Source organism: Euwallacea similis, chromosome 2, assembly GCF_039881205.1.
Source record: "Euwallacea similis isolate ESF13 chromosome 2, ESF131.1, whole genome shotgun sequence".
Lineage (NCBI taxonomy): Eukaryota > Metazoa > Arthropoda > Insecta > Coleoptera > Curculionidae > Euwallacea > Euwallacea similis.
Window position 1 is genome coordinate 273001 of NC_089610.1, and position 18417 is coordinate 291417.

At 34.2% G+C, this 18417-nt stretch overlaps 4 protein-coding genes across 5 annotated transcripts; 2 read left to right on the forward strand and 2 right to left on the reverse strand.

Moving 5' to 3' along the window:
• The first annotated feature begins 806 nt into the window (after positions 1–806).
• On the forward strand, positions 807–4248 carry Spn28Dc (Serpin 28Dc). Its single transcript, XM_066405715.1, has 8 exons — positions 807–1023; positions 1136–1272; positions 1328–1499; positions 1551–1771; positions 1828–2072; positions 3304–3636; positions 3690–3969; positions 4023–4248. The coding sequence occupies exons 2-8, from the start codon at positions 1138–1140 to the stop codon at positions 4212–4214; spliced, it is 1578 nt and encodes a 525-aa protein (XP_066261812.1). The 5' UTR covers positions 807–1023; positions 1136–1137; the 3' UTR covers positions 4215–4248.
• Positions 4249–6804: 2556 nt separating this feature from the next.
• Positions 6805–8196, forward strand: LOC136418092 (uncharacterized). Its single transcript, XM_066404036.1, has 2 exons — positions 6805–7806; positions 7910–8196. The coding sequence occupies exons 1-2, from the start codon at positions 6967–6969 to the stop codon at positions 8189–8191; spliced, it is 1122 nt and encodes a 373-aa protein (XP_066260133.1). The 5' UTR covers positions 6805–6966; the 3' UTR covers positions 8192–8196.
• Positions 8197–8919: 723 nt separating this feature from the next.
• Tbc1d15-17 (TBC1 domain family member 15/17) lies at positions 8920–14236 on the reverse strand. Of its 2 annotated transcripts, XM_066405713.1 has the most exons (10): positions 14102–14236; positions 13810–13967; positions 13334–13523; positions 12698–13271; positions 12271–12485; positions 12013–12214; positions 11714–11901; positions 11523–11649; positions 9628–9778; positions 8920–9568 (listed from the first exon to the last, which is right to left on the reverse strand). In XM_066405713.1, exons 2-10 carry the CDS (start codon positions 13943–13945, stop codon positions 9423–9425), a joined length of 1929 nt encoding a protein of 642 aa, XP_066261810.1. In that variant the 5' UTR covers positions 13946–13967; positions 14102–14236; the 3' UTR covers positions 8920–9422. The 2 variants fall into 2 exon arrangements, with proteins under 2 accessions (XP_066261810.1, XP_066261811.1); XM_066405714.1 differs by lacking the exon at positions 14102–14236 and having other exon boundaries at positions 13810–14018.
• Positions 14237–15974: 1738 nt separating this feature from the next.
• On the reverse strand, positions 15975–17473 carry LOC136419427 (magnesium-dependent phosphatase 1-like). Its single transcript, XM_066405718.1, has 4 exons — positions 17316–17473; positions 16981–17035; positions 16313–16534; positions 15975–16256 (listed from the first exon to the last, which is right to left on the reverse strand). The coding sequence occupies exons 1-4, from the start codon at positions 17407–17409 to the stop codon at positions 16085–16087; spliced, it is 543 nt and encodes a 180-aa protein (XP_066261815.1). The 5' UTR covers positions 17410–17473; the 3' UTR covers positions 15975–16084.
• Positions 17474–18417: the final 944 nt, after the last annotated feature.

An 18417-nucleotide genomic window follows, 5' to 3' on the forward strand; every position in this document is an offset into this window, starting at 1 on the left:
CATAAACAAAGTGACTGGAATGAGGAAGAGTGGCGTTGCCCGATCACTTGAAAAGACACAAATCAAGCATGAGGAGATGCGAAGCCATTAGAAATGTCCTGTCAAAGAAGTCAAGCGTCCTAATTTTCTCAAAAATTCCTGTGTCCAATTTTTCAAAAATATAGTCTTTACAAACATTACACCAGAAGTGTTCATCAAAGTTTTGTCTGCTTAACTTGTTTAAACAATACACATAACTAATTTAGATATTGTCTATAACTTTTCACCCATTTAACCAAGTTTACAAGGTTACCTACGTTTTATCAGCAAAACTGAAATTAAACTGTAATAGGAATGAAAATAGTTCGTAAGTTGCGTTGTTGTACAAAATTTTTCACCTAAATGTAGGATTTTAGCAAGAACTAGCTATACAGAACTAGACTACAGTGAAGGAGAAAATGCTAGGTTTAGAAGGTGTGCACAATACAAGTAGATCAGCCAACTGTGTAAGTTACATTGACGGTTTCCACGAAGATGGTTCTATGAGTGAACTTTGCACAATTTTGCACATGGGATATGCAAATTTTCTGTCGCACTGTACAAATATGTATTTTTGCGTAAACACCCAATCATCAACCTCCTACAATTCCTTAATAAAACTATTATCAATACAAATAAATCTATGCCGTATTTTGCTTTACCATAAGCACTTCACATTGCAAATGTTCAAAGAATAATACTTATCACCAAACAATATTTTCACTAAATGTGTATCTCGCATATCGCAAAGAATTATAAACAACAAACAGTTCAAAGAGAGCATTGGTGGGGAATTCCATCTGCTAAGGTCATCCGGTTCGGGCTACCATAATGATAAAATCCTATAATGAGTTTATGTTAAACCCGTCGACGAGCAACAAATATCGCGACCATCAAGGGAACCTATAACATGTGAAGTGGTACTTTTTAGGTATCGGGTCATTGTGGTGATTTTAGATTTTAGATATTTATTTTTCCGATTTGAGAGACCAAAGCCCGCTGTAGGTGAGTAATCTCTTGTAAAAGGAAGAATGTCTATGTATTCATATGCTCGACAGTTCATCAAAACACACTACAAGACGTCACAATGCATATTTAATTACCTCCTTTATTTCAGATATGCATCACTCACGTAATTTATTTTCCATTCTCATTTTTATACACCTATCGACATTAATGGTATTGGCGAACAGTTCTGCCATATATTTCCCCTCGTCAGAATATGATTCTAATCCAGTTTTGGAATCCGCTTCGGTAGCTCAGGTTTGCGTGATAGATGATGATGATAAACCTACACTCACATTTCCAGAGAATTTCCCCAAATAATTTAGCGGTACTTCGAGGTACCACAATATATGAGAAATTCGTGGATGATCTTATTTCTCAAGCAGTGGCCAAATTAACAGTGGAAATCAATCGATTGCTAATTTCTCACGCCAAAGGTGATGAAAATGTCTTATTTTCACCAATAAGCATCACAGGTCCGTGAGTATAAAATTGTGGTTCTTGTTACTACATAAATGCTTTATTAGGTGTCCTCGCTTTGGTAATGTTAGGATCCAATGGAGAGACCTTCAAACAGATAACCCAATTATGGGGCCTCCATGTGGGGATTCCAGACATCGACAAGAAGTCGCAAATAGTTCACGAGCAGCTTGCTAGGATGTTTTATAAATTGAACCAAACCACAGGCTTTGAAGTCGGAGATGAAGTCAAAGTGGCTTCGGCTCTTTTTATTCAAGATGGATATCCTGTCAGTAGACATTAATCGATCAAATATGAGAGTAATGGAAAATCAATTTCTTGCAGATTCGACCCATTTATCGCTTTACAGCGGAAGATCTGTATCAAAGCAGTATAGTGAACGTGGATTTTGAGGCAAATCCTAAAGAAGCTCAAAATTTGATTAACAATTGGGTATCAGCTAAGACAAATCAGAAGATTAAACACATTTTGAACGATGCTCCTCCTAGTGAGACTCGGGTCATCATGGCCAGCGCTCTGTACTTCAAAGCTGAATGGGAGCAACACTTCTTTGAAGGGTTAACTAAAAGGTAGATTTCTTTATATTTGATTAATTGGCGTCCTGTGCCCTCCGATTCCCAGTCAGTCATGGTGATTTCTTTAATGGTACCGTCAATAATTTGTAAATTGGATGGTACCATATTAAAATAAAAATTGCATACATGTACTTCTCAGTGTGGTGCTTCTTTCGAAGTTGGTCTTTCTCTTCATTATGCTGACAAGCATGTCGCTCACGCTGTTTCAGTTCTCTTCCGACCTTAGCATTAAATCCGATGCGTTTTCGATTGTGATCTCTTCGTCGTATCTTTCCCCACGCTTCTTTCTATTGCAAAGTTCTCGCAATAGAAGGTAGTATGACGGGCATCGTCCTTTTACTCACAATACCAGTAGGCGTGAATTGCGTTCTTTTTTATTTTAAAATGTCATGCTCCGTCATCGCCTACGTGAGGAAGTAGTTCGTGTCCCCCATCACCCACTTTTCAATTTAGCTACTTTCTTGATGAAAGCCTTTATCCAGTTCTCTTTGCGGTAACTAGAATTAACCTTTTTTTAAGAGAATTAAAAAATTTGTCATACAGATATGTGAACTTCACTCAAATGCAATATCATAGTATCTTGTTGCTTTCCTCCAGGTTAACCGATCTCCTTCTCTCTTCCCCGATATCACTGTTAGGTACTTCTTCAGAAATTCTATTTCGATCTTTATTTCCGATTTCTTCCGGTTTCAACATTTGCTTTTAAGATATCTTTGACCGTTTTTGAGATTACTTTCCATTCTTTTTTGCCTCTTGTTAGTAATATTCCGACATTTCCTTTTCTGATGTTTCTCCCGCATTTGATATTTCGGCCTTGTCTTTTCTTCAGGAATTGATTGCTTTTAAACATGCAATGCTTCAAAGTGTCGATATTTCTACAGAACAGTTATCTTCAGTCTGCTTGCCGATTTTTTTCAGGTACGTGCCGACCACACGGTGTTCAGTCATCGCTTGGGTGAGATGATGGTCTATTTCACCTTGTTTTGCTTGCACCCTCCACTTACCATCTGAGACAAACCACTTCGTCTGTCTTGTATAATCTTACCATCGCAGTTGCCATTTGTGCAAAGTATTGTTTCATAATTGAGTTTTCCACTCTCTGTAGTCTTCGAAACTAGAATTAACCTGAACGAACCCAAAATGACCAGAACTTACAATTTACCTCAACGTAACTCGTATCCTTCGTTGTATCTTTACTGTTATATAAAATAAATACATATTACAGACGTCCCTTTTTTGTAAACGGGAAAAATTCCAAAGCCACAATCGAAGTGGATATGATGTCCAACGGTGGCGATTTCCCCTACTACAAAGACCATGAATTAGGCTGTGAAGTTTTAGGAATGCCCTACAAGGGCAACAGAAGTACCATGTACGTGGTGATGCCATTTGATTCTAGTATCGCCAACCTCAACCAATTTGAAGCTAAAATCACTGTCGCAGACCTAAATCGTTTGGTTAATAGGACTAAACTTACTGGCGCAGTAATTCTCTTTCCAAAGATGAAAATTGATTCGACCATAGATTTGAAGAGGACATTACAGTTATTGGGCGTCACGTATGGCAATTTTAAATAAGAATTTAAATTGGCAGTGATGGATGTTATTGTAGTTCCTTGTTTGATCCCAATCAGGCCAATCTGGCCCTCCTGTCGCAGGGATTTATTCCCCAACGGGCAAGCTATTCGACAGCAATTCCCATTAATGTAACAAGCAGATACAAAACTGATCAGCCAGCTGCAAACTTAACAGAACATATAGAAGTTTCTACTCTAGGGAGCCGAATTAGGGTTTCTGAGAATATTGATAATATTCGGCAGCAGATAAATGAACAATCTACTGACAATAGATATCAGAATCCTGGATTGTATGCCAGCCAGGTTATTCATAAGGTTGATTCGTAAAAATACTTCTATGTGCGGTACTGAAATGTTTTTCTTAATAGGTATTCATGGATATAACAGAAAAAGGCACAGAAGCAGCTGCCGCAACCTCAGTGAGTTTGACCAGAGTCGGAAGCCGAGTTACATTCCGAGTCGATGTGCCCTTTTTCTTCTTTATTCGACATGACGAGACTAATACGATCCTATTTTGGGGATCTGTAGTTAATCCGACTCCTTCCTATAATATAATTTAGTGTAATTTCCAAGTGTAAAATAAAAGACAAAGCGAATTACGTTTACATTACACACCTCTTGAACATGCCTCAGAATATATAGATAGGACAATTGGTTATTTTTACGGTGTGCGATTTTATACGATATAGTACAAATGAGAGGAAAAGATAAACGAGATGCGGAAATGTAAAATTTTCGAATGCATCTTATATTTACGAAACTAACTATAATTTAATCTATGAATCTTTTCGTTCATTACATATGTACATGTTTTGCAGATCTTCTCGATTTTAAGATATTTGCTTGTCCCATTTATTTAGAATCGCCCAGTATACCCTGGGATTATGCACAATGCATAAAACTTTTAAACTAATCGAAGTGGACTTTTGGAAAACTTTCGTCAAGTATTCCATTTAACTTTTTTCATTAGATCGTGCTGTTATTTACTTTTAACATGCCTTAAAATAGGTAGGATAGACGGTTATTCTTAAAGGGCGCGCTTTTATAGAATGTAGACAAAAATCTGTGAAGACAACTAAGATGCGAAAATGCAGTTTTCTAATGCATCTTGTATCTATGAAACTAACTATAGTTGAATTCATGGATCTTTGTGTTCACGTCATCAACACGCTGCCACAAATATCAATTCCCCAATTATCACCTCAATTATGAACAATACATTTTGAAGAAGTATTGGGTTTAACTTCCTCGAGAGAAGAAGAATAACGAGAATAAATAATGTAATTTATGAAAAAAAATGTAAATAAAGCCCCACGCTTTGCTTTTAAATTGATTATCTTTGTAGTCTACCAGAGGATAACAAAAAATGTCTGAACTTTGTAAAGTCGGTTCACTAGAAAGGGCCACCCATTATAAATAATCATGATTGCAGTGAATTTATAATATTATTACTAGCCTCTGAAAATACCTTTTTTCTGTTTTTCTTCTCAATGTTAACCATATCTAAATTCTTTAAACGCGTCGAAGAAAATTAAATTTTATTATGGCATGTTTCATATCCATTTTCAGGTATCTCCGACAGCTTGCTTATCTTCGTTTTTATCTCGAACTATTGAAATAATTTCAAGGACACTGTTGAGGTTCCTTTGATAAACGAAACCACGAAAACAACAATTTGGTTTACGAAAGTGGACTGTATTAATTTTCACTTATCTAAATAATGACAAAGTATTGGTCTAAGTATAAAGTGGGAGTTTGCTTAGCTGAGAAGATTACGAACTATGTTTACGGTCACATGTCTAGAGCGAGCACTGGTCAAAGAGAGCAAATTTACTACACTCATCCCTTAAGTACTTAACTTGAGGAGTTCCAACCAAGGGCGCACCGCTACCAGGAGCTGTTATTGGCTATGGTCGCGCCTGATGTCATAAATTGCCGCCATCGGGTGAATACCTATACAAGTCGCTTTCATTGAAATATTGCAGATCCGCCGAATTGCAGATCGCGGTAATGATCCAATTTAGAAAGCTTCCTTTGACGAGTAGTGCATTTCCCAGCCCTAAAGAGCCCTTCGATATTGTCTGATGGGTACGGTTGTCTGACACACAGATGGAATCCTCTAAATAAGTGTATAAATAATACATGGGCGTAACTTAAGGGATGAAAGTACAAAATAAATTAGCTAAGCAAATTACACCAAAAACAATAACCTATAGTCCTTAACAGACACAATGACAAAAAATGCCGAAGGAAATTACTCTTGTGGGCGTTCACACAATTGCTCTTTTTGAGTTTTTTTGTTGTTTTATTTGATTTTCATGAGCATTCATTATAATGTATTATATTAAACTCGAAACAACACCAATCAACAGGTAGATCAAAATTTAACCTAAAAAAAACATCTCATGCAATTGAATTCAGAATGAGAATGAAGCTCGGATTCCAATTTAAAAAATCTAGGACCGCATTAGAAAAAATTAAGATGATGATAGTTGCAGAACAATGAACAGAGAATTTTAAATCTGAAGGTAATACACTGGAGAAGGGAAAAAGACGCAATAATGAAAGGGCAATTATTTTGAAATGTCAGTAATTTTTTAAAAATCAGGAAAAAATGTTTGTTCGTGTGGAACTATTTTTACATTTATCCGACTTTGTGGCCGCTCATGAGATTAACATTAACGAGAACGACGAAAATATGCCGAAATAAGGTTTACGCATGTTGAAATAGTGGCTTTAAAATCCCCTAATTTTCATAACATTAAGGACAGCCCTGTTATCTGGGTAGACAATTTAAGAATTTTGAATTGAGGAATTAAAATCTACATTAGGTAGCTTTAAAATAAGATATCACTTGATCCGTTTCCATTTAAAATGAACGAGATTACTAGACAATGGGTATCCAAAACAAATGAGTATGTTTCATTTTCAAATGGCCATTTCCAAATTTTGAAATGCAATAATTGTGTCTACTTCTAGACACTCAGGCAATCAGATTTTTCAAATGTTGTAAGCATAACGTGTCCTTCGAAATGGACATGCCAATTTGGTGAACAATATTCGTAATGGATAATTTGGTGTTATTAAACACTGCGTAGGCGTATTGAAATGTTTTAATTCAATTATCAGTACCTCCATATACTCATAAACTACTACTACTAACATAAGGAATAACAAACATTCAGCCAATTTCATTAAGTCGATTAAAAAGGCCTACAATCAATATTACATTAATTAGGAGTAGTAAACACCGCACTCGGGACAATTCAGTTATCAAGCAGCTATACTGTGTCCATTCCCAGTGTGTAAAGTATGAAAAATTTGTTTGTAAAAGATTACGAAGGGGATCGCATAATATTCTTATGTCCCATAATAAAGTATCTACGATTCGTCGGAGTGGTACCCAACTATAATTTCGAACAGGAAAAAGTGGAACATCAATGGGCATTTTCCATTACATCATTAGCAATATTCATGGGAATTGCTTACGCCTCGTTCATAGTTTGGAAAATACAAATAAATGGAAACACTATGGCAGATGTAAAGGTAATAATACATATAGGAGAAATTTCATTCATCGGTTACAGTATAATTCAATCTTGGTGGAGCCAGAAGACATGGGAAGCGTTTTTCAAATCTCTACAGAAATTCGATAAAATCATGGATAAAAATCCCAGGAAATGTTGGTTCATCTTCAACAGACACTTCATATTAATAAGCTTATCTTTCCTATTGTTTGCCGAATACATTGTGGATTATTACATTAGCACCAATTACATATCACCAGAAGAGTACCTAATTTACCTTCCAGTTTTCATATACTTCTACCAAGTAACACTAAATGTTTTCTTAGCTGGTTCCATAGCTTTATATTTTAAACACTCATTGCATAATATCAGCCTACAGCTTGCAACAAGCCTTTACACAACTGAGTGCAAAAAGAGTATCATTCAATGCAAGAAAGCTTATTTGGAATTAGTCAGAGGTGGATATTTATTTAATGTTTTATTCGGAACGCGGATTCTCATCATGATATTAATATCCCTTCTGCAAAGTCTCATCACTTTCTATTCTTTGTACACAAATAAAAGCCTCCGGTTGCAGGACATGTACATGTACGGATCGACCTTCTATTTTATTGGTCTGGTTTTGGTAAGTTCATTGAAATTTCAATACTCAATACAATTTCAAATTCAATTTGTTCGAAGTCCATTACGTACGAGAAAAATATTGCATTTACGGTTCTAATTTCTAGCTCAGCCAATATATTTTGACGTACTGCTGCGATTTAGTTGAAAGGAAAACAGAAGATCTTCTGGAGACATGTTATACTCTTCAACAAGCTTTCAAATCATCATCATCGGAACACAAGGAGTTGGAACTTCTCGTCAATAAGATTATGCACAAGAATCTCAAATTTACAGCTGCACACTATTTCGATTTGAACAGAGGCACTATGTTCGACCTATTTTGGAATATTACTACCTACTTTATCGCTTTAGTACAGCTTGATAACGATCATTCAAAAGTAATATAAGATATTGAGAAATTAAAAAGCTATTTTTTCACCATCTGAAGTCACAACTTTTCCTAAGAAATACTTCTTCCATCAATTTTCTTATCAGTCTTTTGGTAAATGTACAGTTAGTATAAAATTCTTTGTGAGTGATAATAATCAAGATATCAAAAATATATCTGTTTCAGTATGTCAGTGAATCAGCACTATTCCCATTCAACCAAATTATTTAAACATCTACCATATTAAATATTAAATCGGGATAAATTAATTAGTTCTAACTCGGAATCTTATCTAAAAGTTGTCCGAATGGTTTCATTCCGGTCTAGGAGCCAGAAAACCCAGAACTAGCATGTTTATGCTTTGTATATATTCCATGACTCATGTACTGGATATTGCCTAAATGAATCCAGGACTTCAGGGCTCATTTTCAATAATTTAATGAAAAATTTACCCGATTTACTGAACAAGTAAATATGGGAACTAAATATACGTGTATCTTAGAGCATATTCTTAAAACATATATAGCATATACAGGGAATCCCACGTTTTATGATTAGGACTTTAGGAATAATTAGAAGAGAGTGTTTTAAGGTGAATTGCTCTTATTGGTTGTTAACGTTTTCAAAAATATAATCACTTCATTTTTCTACTTCTGTCCTTTCAAAGGATCTGAAAAAGTGTGTATTTTATATTGAATGAATTATATAAAAAATAAGCGACATTATAGAGTTTTCACTCGTACTGGATTTTCTAAATTATTTCTTAATATACATAACTAGACAGAAAAATAATGAAGTAGCATTATTCTTTGATATCGATTGAAGTTTTGCCATTGCAATTCAGGACGCCCCATAAAAATATATTCCACTGCAATATAACACATATACATATATATACATGTATATACCAATATAAAAAAATAGTATGAACTATTAATAATATATTCCAGAATGATTATCTTTATTAATACCTACTTAATTAGGCTGAGTTTTAAAGAAAATTTTGTTAATCAAATAAAGAGATTGATACTATTAACATGGAAATACTAAAAAAAATCATGAACAATAAAACATTGCATTATTACGATATAGACAATAACGCAAGTTGAAACTTTAGATATAGATTCAAACAGTTTTACGAATAATTATTACGAAATTCTAAAAAATATATATGATCTGATTAAACACTTAGAAATCTAGATACAAAAATTCACAGTCGCCTGTGGCAGGCACGTGCCACTAGAATACTACTATAAGAAGTTAGAATTTATGGACCTATCAAAAGACATTTCATCCGGGCTAATTCTGACATTTTCTACCGAACATCGCGGCTGTGTGCCATTGGTGCCGGTACTGCTCACATCTGGAGAATCAAATGGACTGGATTCATGACTATCTGTAACCAATTAAAGTGATTTATTTAATTATATAGCTTTAAATGATAAACTACACTACCAGCTGCATTTTGAATTCCTAAGATAGGCAAACCCAATATGAACCTAATATTGTCTGTCAAGTGATCAGCCTCTTTGATCTGATAAAATATGCCTTCTGCTTTGTTCAACATCACTGACATGTCTAGATTGCCGTTTAATTCGTTTATGTGCTGCAAAACATGTGTTTCTGTTAGATATATGATTTGGATATTTAGATATGACATTGGATAACAAAGATCTCAAACATTCGATATATGTACAGAAGCGGACAAAAGTGGAGCAACAAACATATTTTTGAAAATATTCAAGGTTTGTTACGACTTATTCATAAGTTAGTAATATCAACATTATGTTAGGATATCTAGAAATAACGCTTCAAAAAATTATAAGTTTATTCCTGAATTCAAGGCATTTAACAACAAAAACGAATAAATGTGGCGGACAACAGTAGAGCAACATATGAAATTTTCAATGATTATGAAAATTTTAACTAATTCTTAGTAGCATTGCCATTGTTTTTAATAACTTCAATGCATCTATTCCTCATAGACTTTATTAATTTATTGATAGTTTCTTCTGAAATGGAATTCCATGCAGTTGAAATGGCGGTGAATAATTCTGCAGAGTTTCTAAATTTTTGTGGATTCTCTGTCCTTATCTTACGGTCTACTATCTCCCATAAGTTCTCTATTAGATTAAGGTCGGGACTTTGGGTAGGCCACTGCATTACATTTACCCGTTGCTCTTTCAAATATTTTTTTATTATTTTCGCAGTATTCTTTGAGTCATTGTCATGTTGAAAAATCCATGACAATGACAAGTTTTCCTCTGCAAACGGAAGCATACGATCCGTTAATATCTCCAGATATTTAAACCGGTCCATAATGCCCTCTATTTTTATCAATGGTCCCATTCCAAACCCGGAAAATGATTCCCACACTAATATGTTATCCCCACCAAATTTAATTGTCTCTGTAGTGTACTTTGGCTTGTACCTTTCATTTGGAGGACGTCTGACATATCGAATTCCATCCGAGGAATACAAATTAAATTTACTCTCGTCGGAGAATAGCACACTTTTCCATTTTTCGAAACTCCAGGTAAGATGGTCATTTGCAAAACAGAGCCGGGCCATCCTGTTCTTAGAAATGAAGGGCTTTTTAGCGGGTCTGCGGGCATTCAAACTTTTTTCTTGTATCTTTGAATCGATCTTACAGAAACACCAAAGTCACTACATTCCTGTGCAATATCACCTGCTGTGTTATATGGATTCCCTTTCGAAATGTTCACAATTTTATTGTCTTGAATTCTTGTTGCCTTTCGAGGACGACCTGTTTTTGGAGAACTCACTACACTTTTGTTAATTTTGTAGGCACTCAATACTCTACACATTATAGAGCGATTAAGATTTAATTCTCTAGCAATATCACTCTGGGACATTCTAGATTCAAACTTGAAAACAATTGATTGTTTCAGTTGTACTGAGAGAGATTTACCACGAGGCATATTTGCTGGTTTTCACCAATAATACTAAACACAATAACTCAAAAGTGTTTGATAAAAAAAGACGTCAGAAAGAATTTTCATATATTGTTGCTCTACTTTTGTCCGTCACATTTATTCGTTTTTGTTGTTAAATGCTTTGAATTCAGGAATAAACTGATAATTTTTTTGCAGCGTTATTTCTAGATATCCTAATATAATTTTGATATTACTAATTTATGAATAAGTCGTAACAAACCTATATATATACATATATAGATAGAAATATTTTCAAGAATATGTTTGTTGCTCCACTTCTCCCGCTACTCCATATTGTGTACCCTTTATCTGAACTTCATAAGATTTTGTATCACTTGCTGTTTGTTATTATTTTAGTTGTTTTAATTGGGAACCATATCAAATACAACTCACTTTCAGAATTTCAGTAAATCCGTAACCGTTTTCAATCATAGCATGTCGTTCATGTTCCAAAATGGCAACGGCTACCAATAAATGAAAATTTTGACAAGGGTAACCCGTCCACAAAACTTCCCAGAACCTGAAATTATGCATTTTTTAAATTACACAAACAATTTTTTTCACGTAGACATTATACAACGTACCTAAGAACTTCATCATTACTAAGCTCGCGCTTAAACCAAACCAACAACCATCGAAAACAGAAAAACATATTGGCGCAGTCGTGACTTTCCAAGTAACTTGCCAAGCCCGGATCCACAAAACTCAGCAATGTGAACAAATTTCCGAGCTGCTCCTTCATTCCAGCTTGGTCTATATCAAAATTTGAAATCTGAAAGAAAATTATTACTTATATATAATATAATTAGTTCCTATTGCAGGTTCAAAATTGCTTACTTAAAAATCCTAATATGTAGAAAATAAAATAAAAATATAAAATTACCAATTTTTTCATAAATCCCACAAAACACCAGAACGATTCATATTCGGTTTCAAGTAACATTAGAATCGGTGATAAAAGATCGCTCATGCCTTGAACATATCCCAAATCAAAGTTGTACATTACATAAGTCATTAGAATATCATTTAAAGTTTGGAGGTTAAAATTGTTGTCTCCAGCGTAGAAATCTAAATTCCTGTCTGTCCTAAAAATACCAAAAACAGGAAAGTTTAAGAAATGAAAAGTCTGGCAGCCCAGTACCTATTGACATCCTTTTCAATGAGGCTTTTTCTTTGAGCAAAATCTGAAAAATTATCCTCCTGAGTTTTTGTAAAGGACTTCCACTGCAACTTCATGACATAATATTCATCACTTCTATTACCAACAAGCTTTTGTCTGTCAGTAGCAGTACTATTCCAGGGATAATAGTCGAGGAGGAATTTCCAGGCTTCTCTTCGAATTGATGGGCTTATGCCCTAAAATACAATACATCGCCGTTATAAATTCGTTCAAAAATTACTGACCCGTTAGTATTGTTGGTTAAATATACACAATCTATTAATACATGTGTTTTGAGGTTCTATTATTTCAACTTCTCAAAGCTGATTGAAACTGTCTTAAGATATATCAGCTAGCTGTGATTTACTAAATGAAAGAATATGAGCAACAAAAGACAAAAGTGACATACCCCCCTGAATATCATAACTTTTAATGACTCTACATCCTCCAACTGCCCCTCATAATTAAACTGAGCATTCCACTGTTCCTCTGTAACAGGTCTACAACGCGGAAAGTCTTTTCTCTTGGGCAACTGCGGGAGTTTCTGAACCACTTCATAATCGCCCCCCGATTGGGTAATTGATTCATCAATTTCTGATAATGACCGATTTAAATCATCTTGTGGTAGCAAGTCTGCATCTCCCAGATCCACACTTCGATATACATAATTGGTAACCTTTGAAAAGGCTTCCATACTGCCTTCATAAGGATGTTCTTTGATGTTTTTAAACATGGTCCACAAAGACGAATCATTTTTCAAATCTAAAGCGGCGAATGTTTTAGTAAGCTCTTGATATTCAGGACTATTAGCATCGTAGACAACAAAGAGATGTTTGTCTCTTCTAGAGGGACCTAACTTTAAAAATGACTTTAGTACTCCAACCAAGTATTCACAGTTTCCATGCTGAAAGAGAAAGCTACACATGACCTCTGACGCGCCATCAAAAAACGTTAGAAGACGGCTATTGTTGGCTATTCTAAAACTGAATTTAAACATACAAATGGATTAAAATTAGATGAAATACAAACTATAGAGTTTACATACCTTTTGATGTCATCAAAACCAATTTTCAAATTCTTTAGACGATTATAGTAGTCTGGAGGCAAGTTTCCGCTCAGTGTTCTTACTCGCTTTTGGACTGTGTTTACTACAGCCCATTCTTGATCTTGTACATCAGAATCTACAGTAACATCATTTGGTTTCCATTCCAAGAAACGTTTTTTCGTTGTGCTACCTAAAAATGAAGTATTGCACTTGTAATGTAATTTTTATATGACTAGTCTATTTTTGAGTGATTACAATACCTGTTTTGAAAATAGTAATGATAATTTTTCAATTGCTAAGGCTAACAAATCAGGAAGTAATTTACTTACCATTCAATTGAATGGTAAGCAAAATGTGGGGTTAGTTACATATTTTTAAGGTGTTTTACTAATACAGAACTATTAATGATTACACAAATCAAATATGTTATTTCATATGCCAAGTAATTCCTACATTACAATTTTGATTACTTTTACCTTCATTCTCAATGCTTTCCCAAACATAAAGTGTGCCGATAGTGTTGATAAATGACATGTAAGTGGATGGGGCTTGTTTTAATAGAATTCCATCTTGGCTTAAAACATCTTGATAATCTTCAAATTCGTCATCCATGACTATCTTTATTCTATTATTCCTAAATATAAATTACTAAATTGGCAATTTGTTGGTCCTTGATTTATGGTTTTGAGGTTGCTGGAGCCTCAAATATATGAAGCCGTAGAAAGATCATAAGCTGGGCATACATCTAGGGAAAGTACGAAAACTTACCGATAGATATATTACAAGTTTATTTAATTAAATGTAAATTGTAAAATAGATACAAATAATTGTTTATTTTATTGTTGTGTTATTTATAATATGTAAATAACCACATCACATGTAAAACTGCCAGGTTTGACATTGAATATGTCGGGGTTATGTGTGCGTGCGTTTACCGATCGAGGTGTCGGTAACAGTGTAGTGTGCACCTGGAGTGAACGGGTTCATTTTGCGTTATAATTTCCGGGGGACACGCAAGAAGGATCAGTATTCAACCCGACAGTAAAACTGACCCAGTAGATTAAATACGCGCTTTTCCTACTAAACCACTTTATTTTACATAGAGTTAAGGTTTGCACTAATTATCACAATTTGGTATCACTAATATTCAGGATGATATTGTGGTACTTTACCTCGAGAGAGTTCAGGGCAGAAAGAAAGCTTTGTAGGGGATTGTTTTCCCTTTTAAAGGCTAATAATCCTTTCTGTTCGTCCGGTATTGTCACCCATTAAGTGAGATTTTCCTGACAGTGTTACTTACCGGTGAATGTTCTCGAGATGGAAGGTCTCTCGAGTGGTGCACCACAGATGGTTTATTTATCAGTTAAACAATAGGCTTTTTTAGAAACGATGCCATCTAATCGAATTGATTGAACATTAGCAGTTCATAAGAATGAACAATTTTCTACACGTAAAATATGTAAAGTATTAAATATTTCATCCACTACTGCATTAAACACCATTATTAGGATTTTGAATGACGTAATATATAAATTATTTTCTAAAAACATTGAGTGACGGGTTAATAATGTGTCCTGGTTGTCTACGTGGGGTTTTCAGATCGGCTGTCTAGGAGTGGCTAGGGCGATCAAAACACACGACACAGGATCGTTCACTTATTTTATAACGAAAATAAATATATTGAAATAATAAAGATAACTGACTAAATCAATCAGAATAGTAAGCGTTCAGCAGCGACGTGTATAGCACGAAGGTCGGATCAAGAGTCTGAGGAAGAAGAGAGCTTCCACAGGGCTGTTGCTCCTTTTAAAGGCAACCAACCCTTTCTACACTTCCGGGTACTGTCACCTATCCAGTGTCGCTCGAGTGAGTGTCACTCGTCGGTGCATGTTCCCGGAATCCATAGCTGTAGAGTAAGTAATCCATTACAGTGCTGCTGTCTCCGCCACAAATGTGTCGGGTTTATAGGTGTTTGCGTTTACCGATGGGGATTCGGAGTAACGCGGCGTGTTGTTGGTGCTAACGGGGTGATCTATTCTTCCGTTACAAGTTGAACACGCTGAAGGGACCAGTACTCTAACCCGGCAAAGGTACTAGTCATAGATACAAAATACGCGCTGATACTGCTCGACTATCTTTATTTTTCGCTATTTCCGCCCCTGCTATTCGTCAACTGTCACTCCTGTGAGTGTCACTTGTCGGTGCAGGTTCTCGGTGTGAACTACTCTCGAGTGTATAATGCGCCACAAATGATACATGGTTCATTATTTACTTAATGTATAATAATATATTTCTCAACCTTGGTGGGATATATTATCTACAAATGTTATATATTTTTTAATATTGTGGCGGAAACTTAAAATATCTAATTTTGAAAGTTATAAATTACTATTTAGACGAGAGTTCTTAAGGTAATATAGCCGATTATTGTTTATCCACCTTTTTGCTCTTCGTTTTCAGCTCATCTCGAATTAAGTCAAGGCAGAAATCAGCAATGTTAACGAGAACGTTGGACTTTCAGTAAAATATTTTAGCAGCACTATCTACCGTGTTCTATCCATCAAAACATCTCGTATTCGTATCATATTATATTTTTCTAATTTTTTGTAAGACATTAGGAGAAATAAGATTAAACTCAAAATCATGTTTCCTCAACACAACGAATTTTTATTATTTAAAAATCATGAATATTATTTACTATAAATAAATAAATAAATGTGTTAAGTGCTGTTTGCTTAAATAATAAATTCCTTAAGTTCTTTGTTTCACATAATTTTTAATTCCCTGTTCAACTACATGCATAGTCACTCCATTTCTCACCAGAATTGAAACCACACCTACCTGGTTAAGATCGCGTATATTGCGGCTTTCATCGTCAAAGAACAGCATTTCATCATATTCTCTTTTTGAATGCTTTTTAATGCTAAGGTATTAAAGTGCTTTTATTCAACAAGTTAAAGGAATCTGGCAAATACTAACTTGTTAAAATGTGTGACTTTGCACCCTGGAAAAATTTCCTTATATTTAATATATTTATTCCATCCAAAAAGATCAAGAAGCTGATTTGCTGCTTTAATTTCTGACGTTCTCGAAGCTATGCCTATCTCGTAGCCCAGTTCTGTTAATTTTCTTAAAACTTCAGGAACTTCTAAATAGTACTTCACTGCAGCACCATAAGTGTCCACAACACTGCCATTCTGTCTAAAGTTAATTTTACCACATATTTAGATAAAGCCATAGATATTTTAAGGCAATGTATTCCATAGTTTTTTTTTCAAATGAGCCATAGCTAAAATTACCTGAGAGGTGCAGTCTTTATTAATGATGTGCATTATTAAAGCTAGTGCAAATTAAGTTTTTCAACAGACATTATTTATGGGTTTGTGACAAGAATATTTAATACAATTTATGTTTTCTTTCTTTTTATCAGGATCAAGGAGCAGATACCTTTATAACATGGTTTTAAGTTTCAATGGAGTTTTTATTAAACATTGTTATCACACACACTATCCGTAATATCTGCTATAACTACCTTCCTGGTCCTTTGAAAAAAAACAGGGAAATAGATTGTATTGAACATCCCATGACTCATTGAAAACAAATATCCTGTATTTGTATAATATGAAAAATATTGAAATTGAACTCACTTTTTAAATGGAGGTGAAACATGTGTATCTATCCAAAAGGGCCAAAGTGTGTAATCTAGATAAGAGAACTATTATTAGCTTATTAGTTTTGATCTGATTCTTTCTTGTAAAATTGTGATTTAATATGAAAGTAAAAGGTTCACTTTGAGTTTAAATAATCTTTTACTTGTGGAAATGTTATTCTTTCATATGCCATTGCTATAAGTAACTGGCATTAATCAGGTTTCTAAATAACAATATGAGTTAAAAATCTGAAAATAGTCAAATTCGTTGTTCATTTATCTACATGTAATATTTCATCATAGGCAGGCACATCAATCATACATTAAACCTACCTAAATCAAAAACAATAACTTTCAATTTGTCCACTTTCATCTTACTAGTTTCTGCTACTATGAAAAGAAATAAAAATAATGCAAAATATTTCATAAATTACGTTGTTATATCTAAGATTTTTTTAAAATTTATTTTTAATTTTTCCTTAACTTATCATTATGAAATTTTTTTAGGTTAAAGACAATTTAACCTTGACCTCTTTACCTTCATTTAACTCATTGACGTTTGTCTCAGTAGACGTTTTCATATGGAACAAAAAATAATGGAATGGCACTTATTGCTTGTGCTGTGCAAAAAATGATGAGTGTAGTGAAAACACCCCAAACCCTTGAAGTTGACGTCTGATCTCAAATTCTAACGAAGCAAAATACAAGTCTTCAATCAATGATCCAAAAGCGGAGGATACAGCATTATTTTTCACAGTTATATGAGACCTTTTTTGGCAAATTAGACACTAATTCATACTCATACAATCCAGAGTAGTGACATTTCTATTTGTCAAATAGATCACTAACATTCTTCAGCACCCTTATATAGGATGCTAAAAGGTGCATTCAAAAGCACAAGACAAGTCCATTCCAAACAACGAACGTGGGCAGGTTCGGGCAAGATTCCCATTCGAACGGTAATGCACCAAGAGAATGGAAAGCATCCCTAGCAGTGTTTCACTGTCATCTATCATTATTAATGTTTTTGTTGGTTATTTTTATGAATTTTTTGTTGGGTTTATGCTTTTATTATTAATTATTTATATTAACAACAAATTCAAAATTCAAATGGTAAAAACTTGAATTTTGATTAGTTACCTCCGCTACTTTTTACATCATTTAAAATTTTTCTTAATTTGAACTTCTATTTTGCATTGTAGTGTCATAGGTACACATTTTTTAAGAACAATTTAATTTATTATTAATTGGTTAAAATTATTATAAAACATATTAATTGTTGAGTAAGCACAATTTTATGTGTTAATTATACTGTGAATGTGTCATACTTCCTACCTATTCAACTACTATTTAAGTAGGTAAGTGGCAAATATGCTTAGTATGGTAGCGGCTAGAAGAGAAAGTCTTAAAAGCACAATATGACAATTGCTGTAAT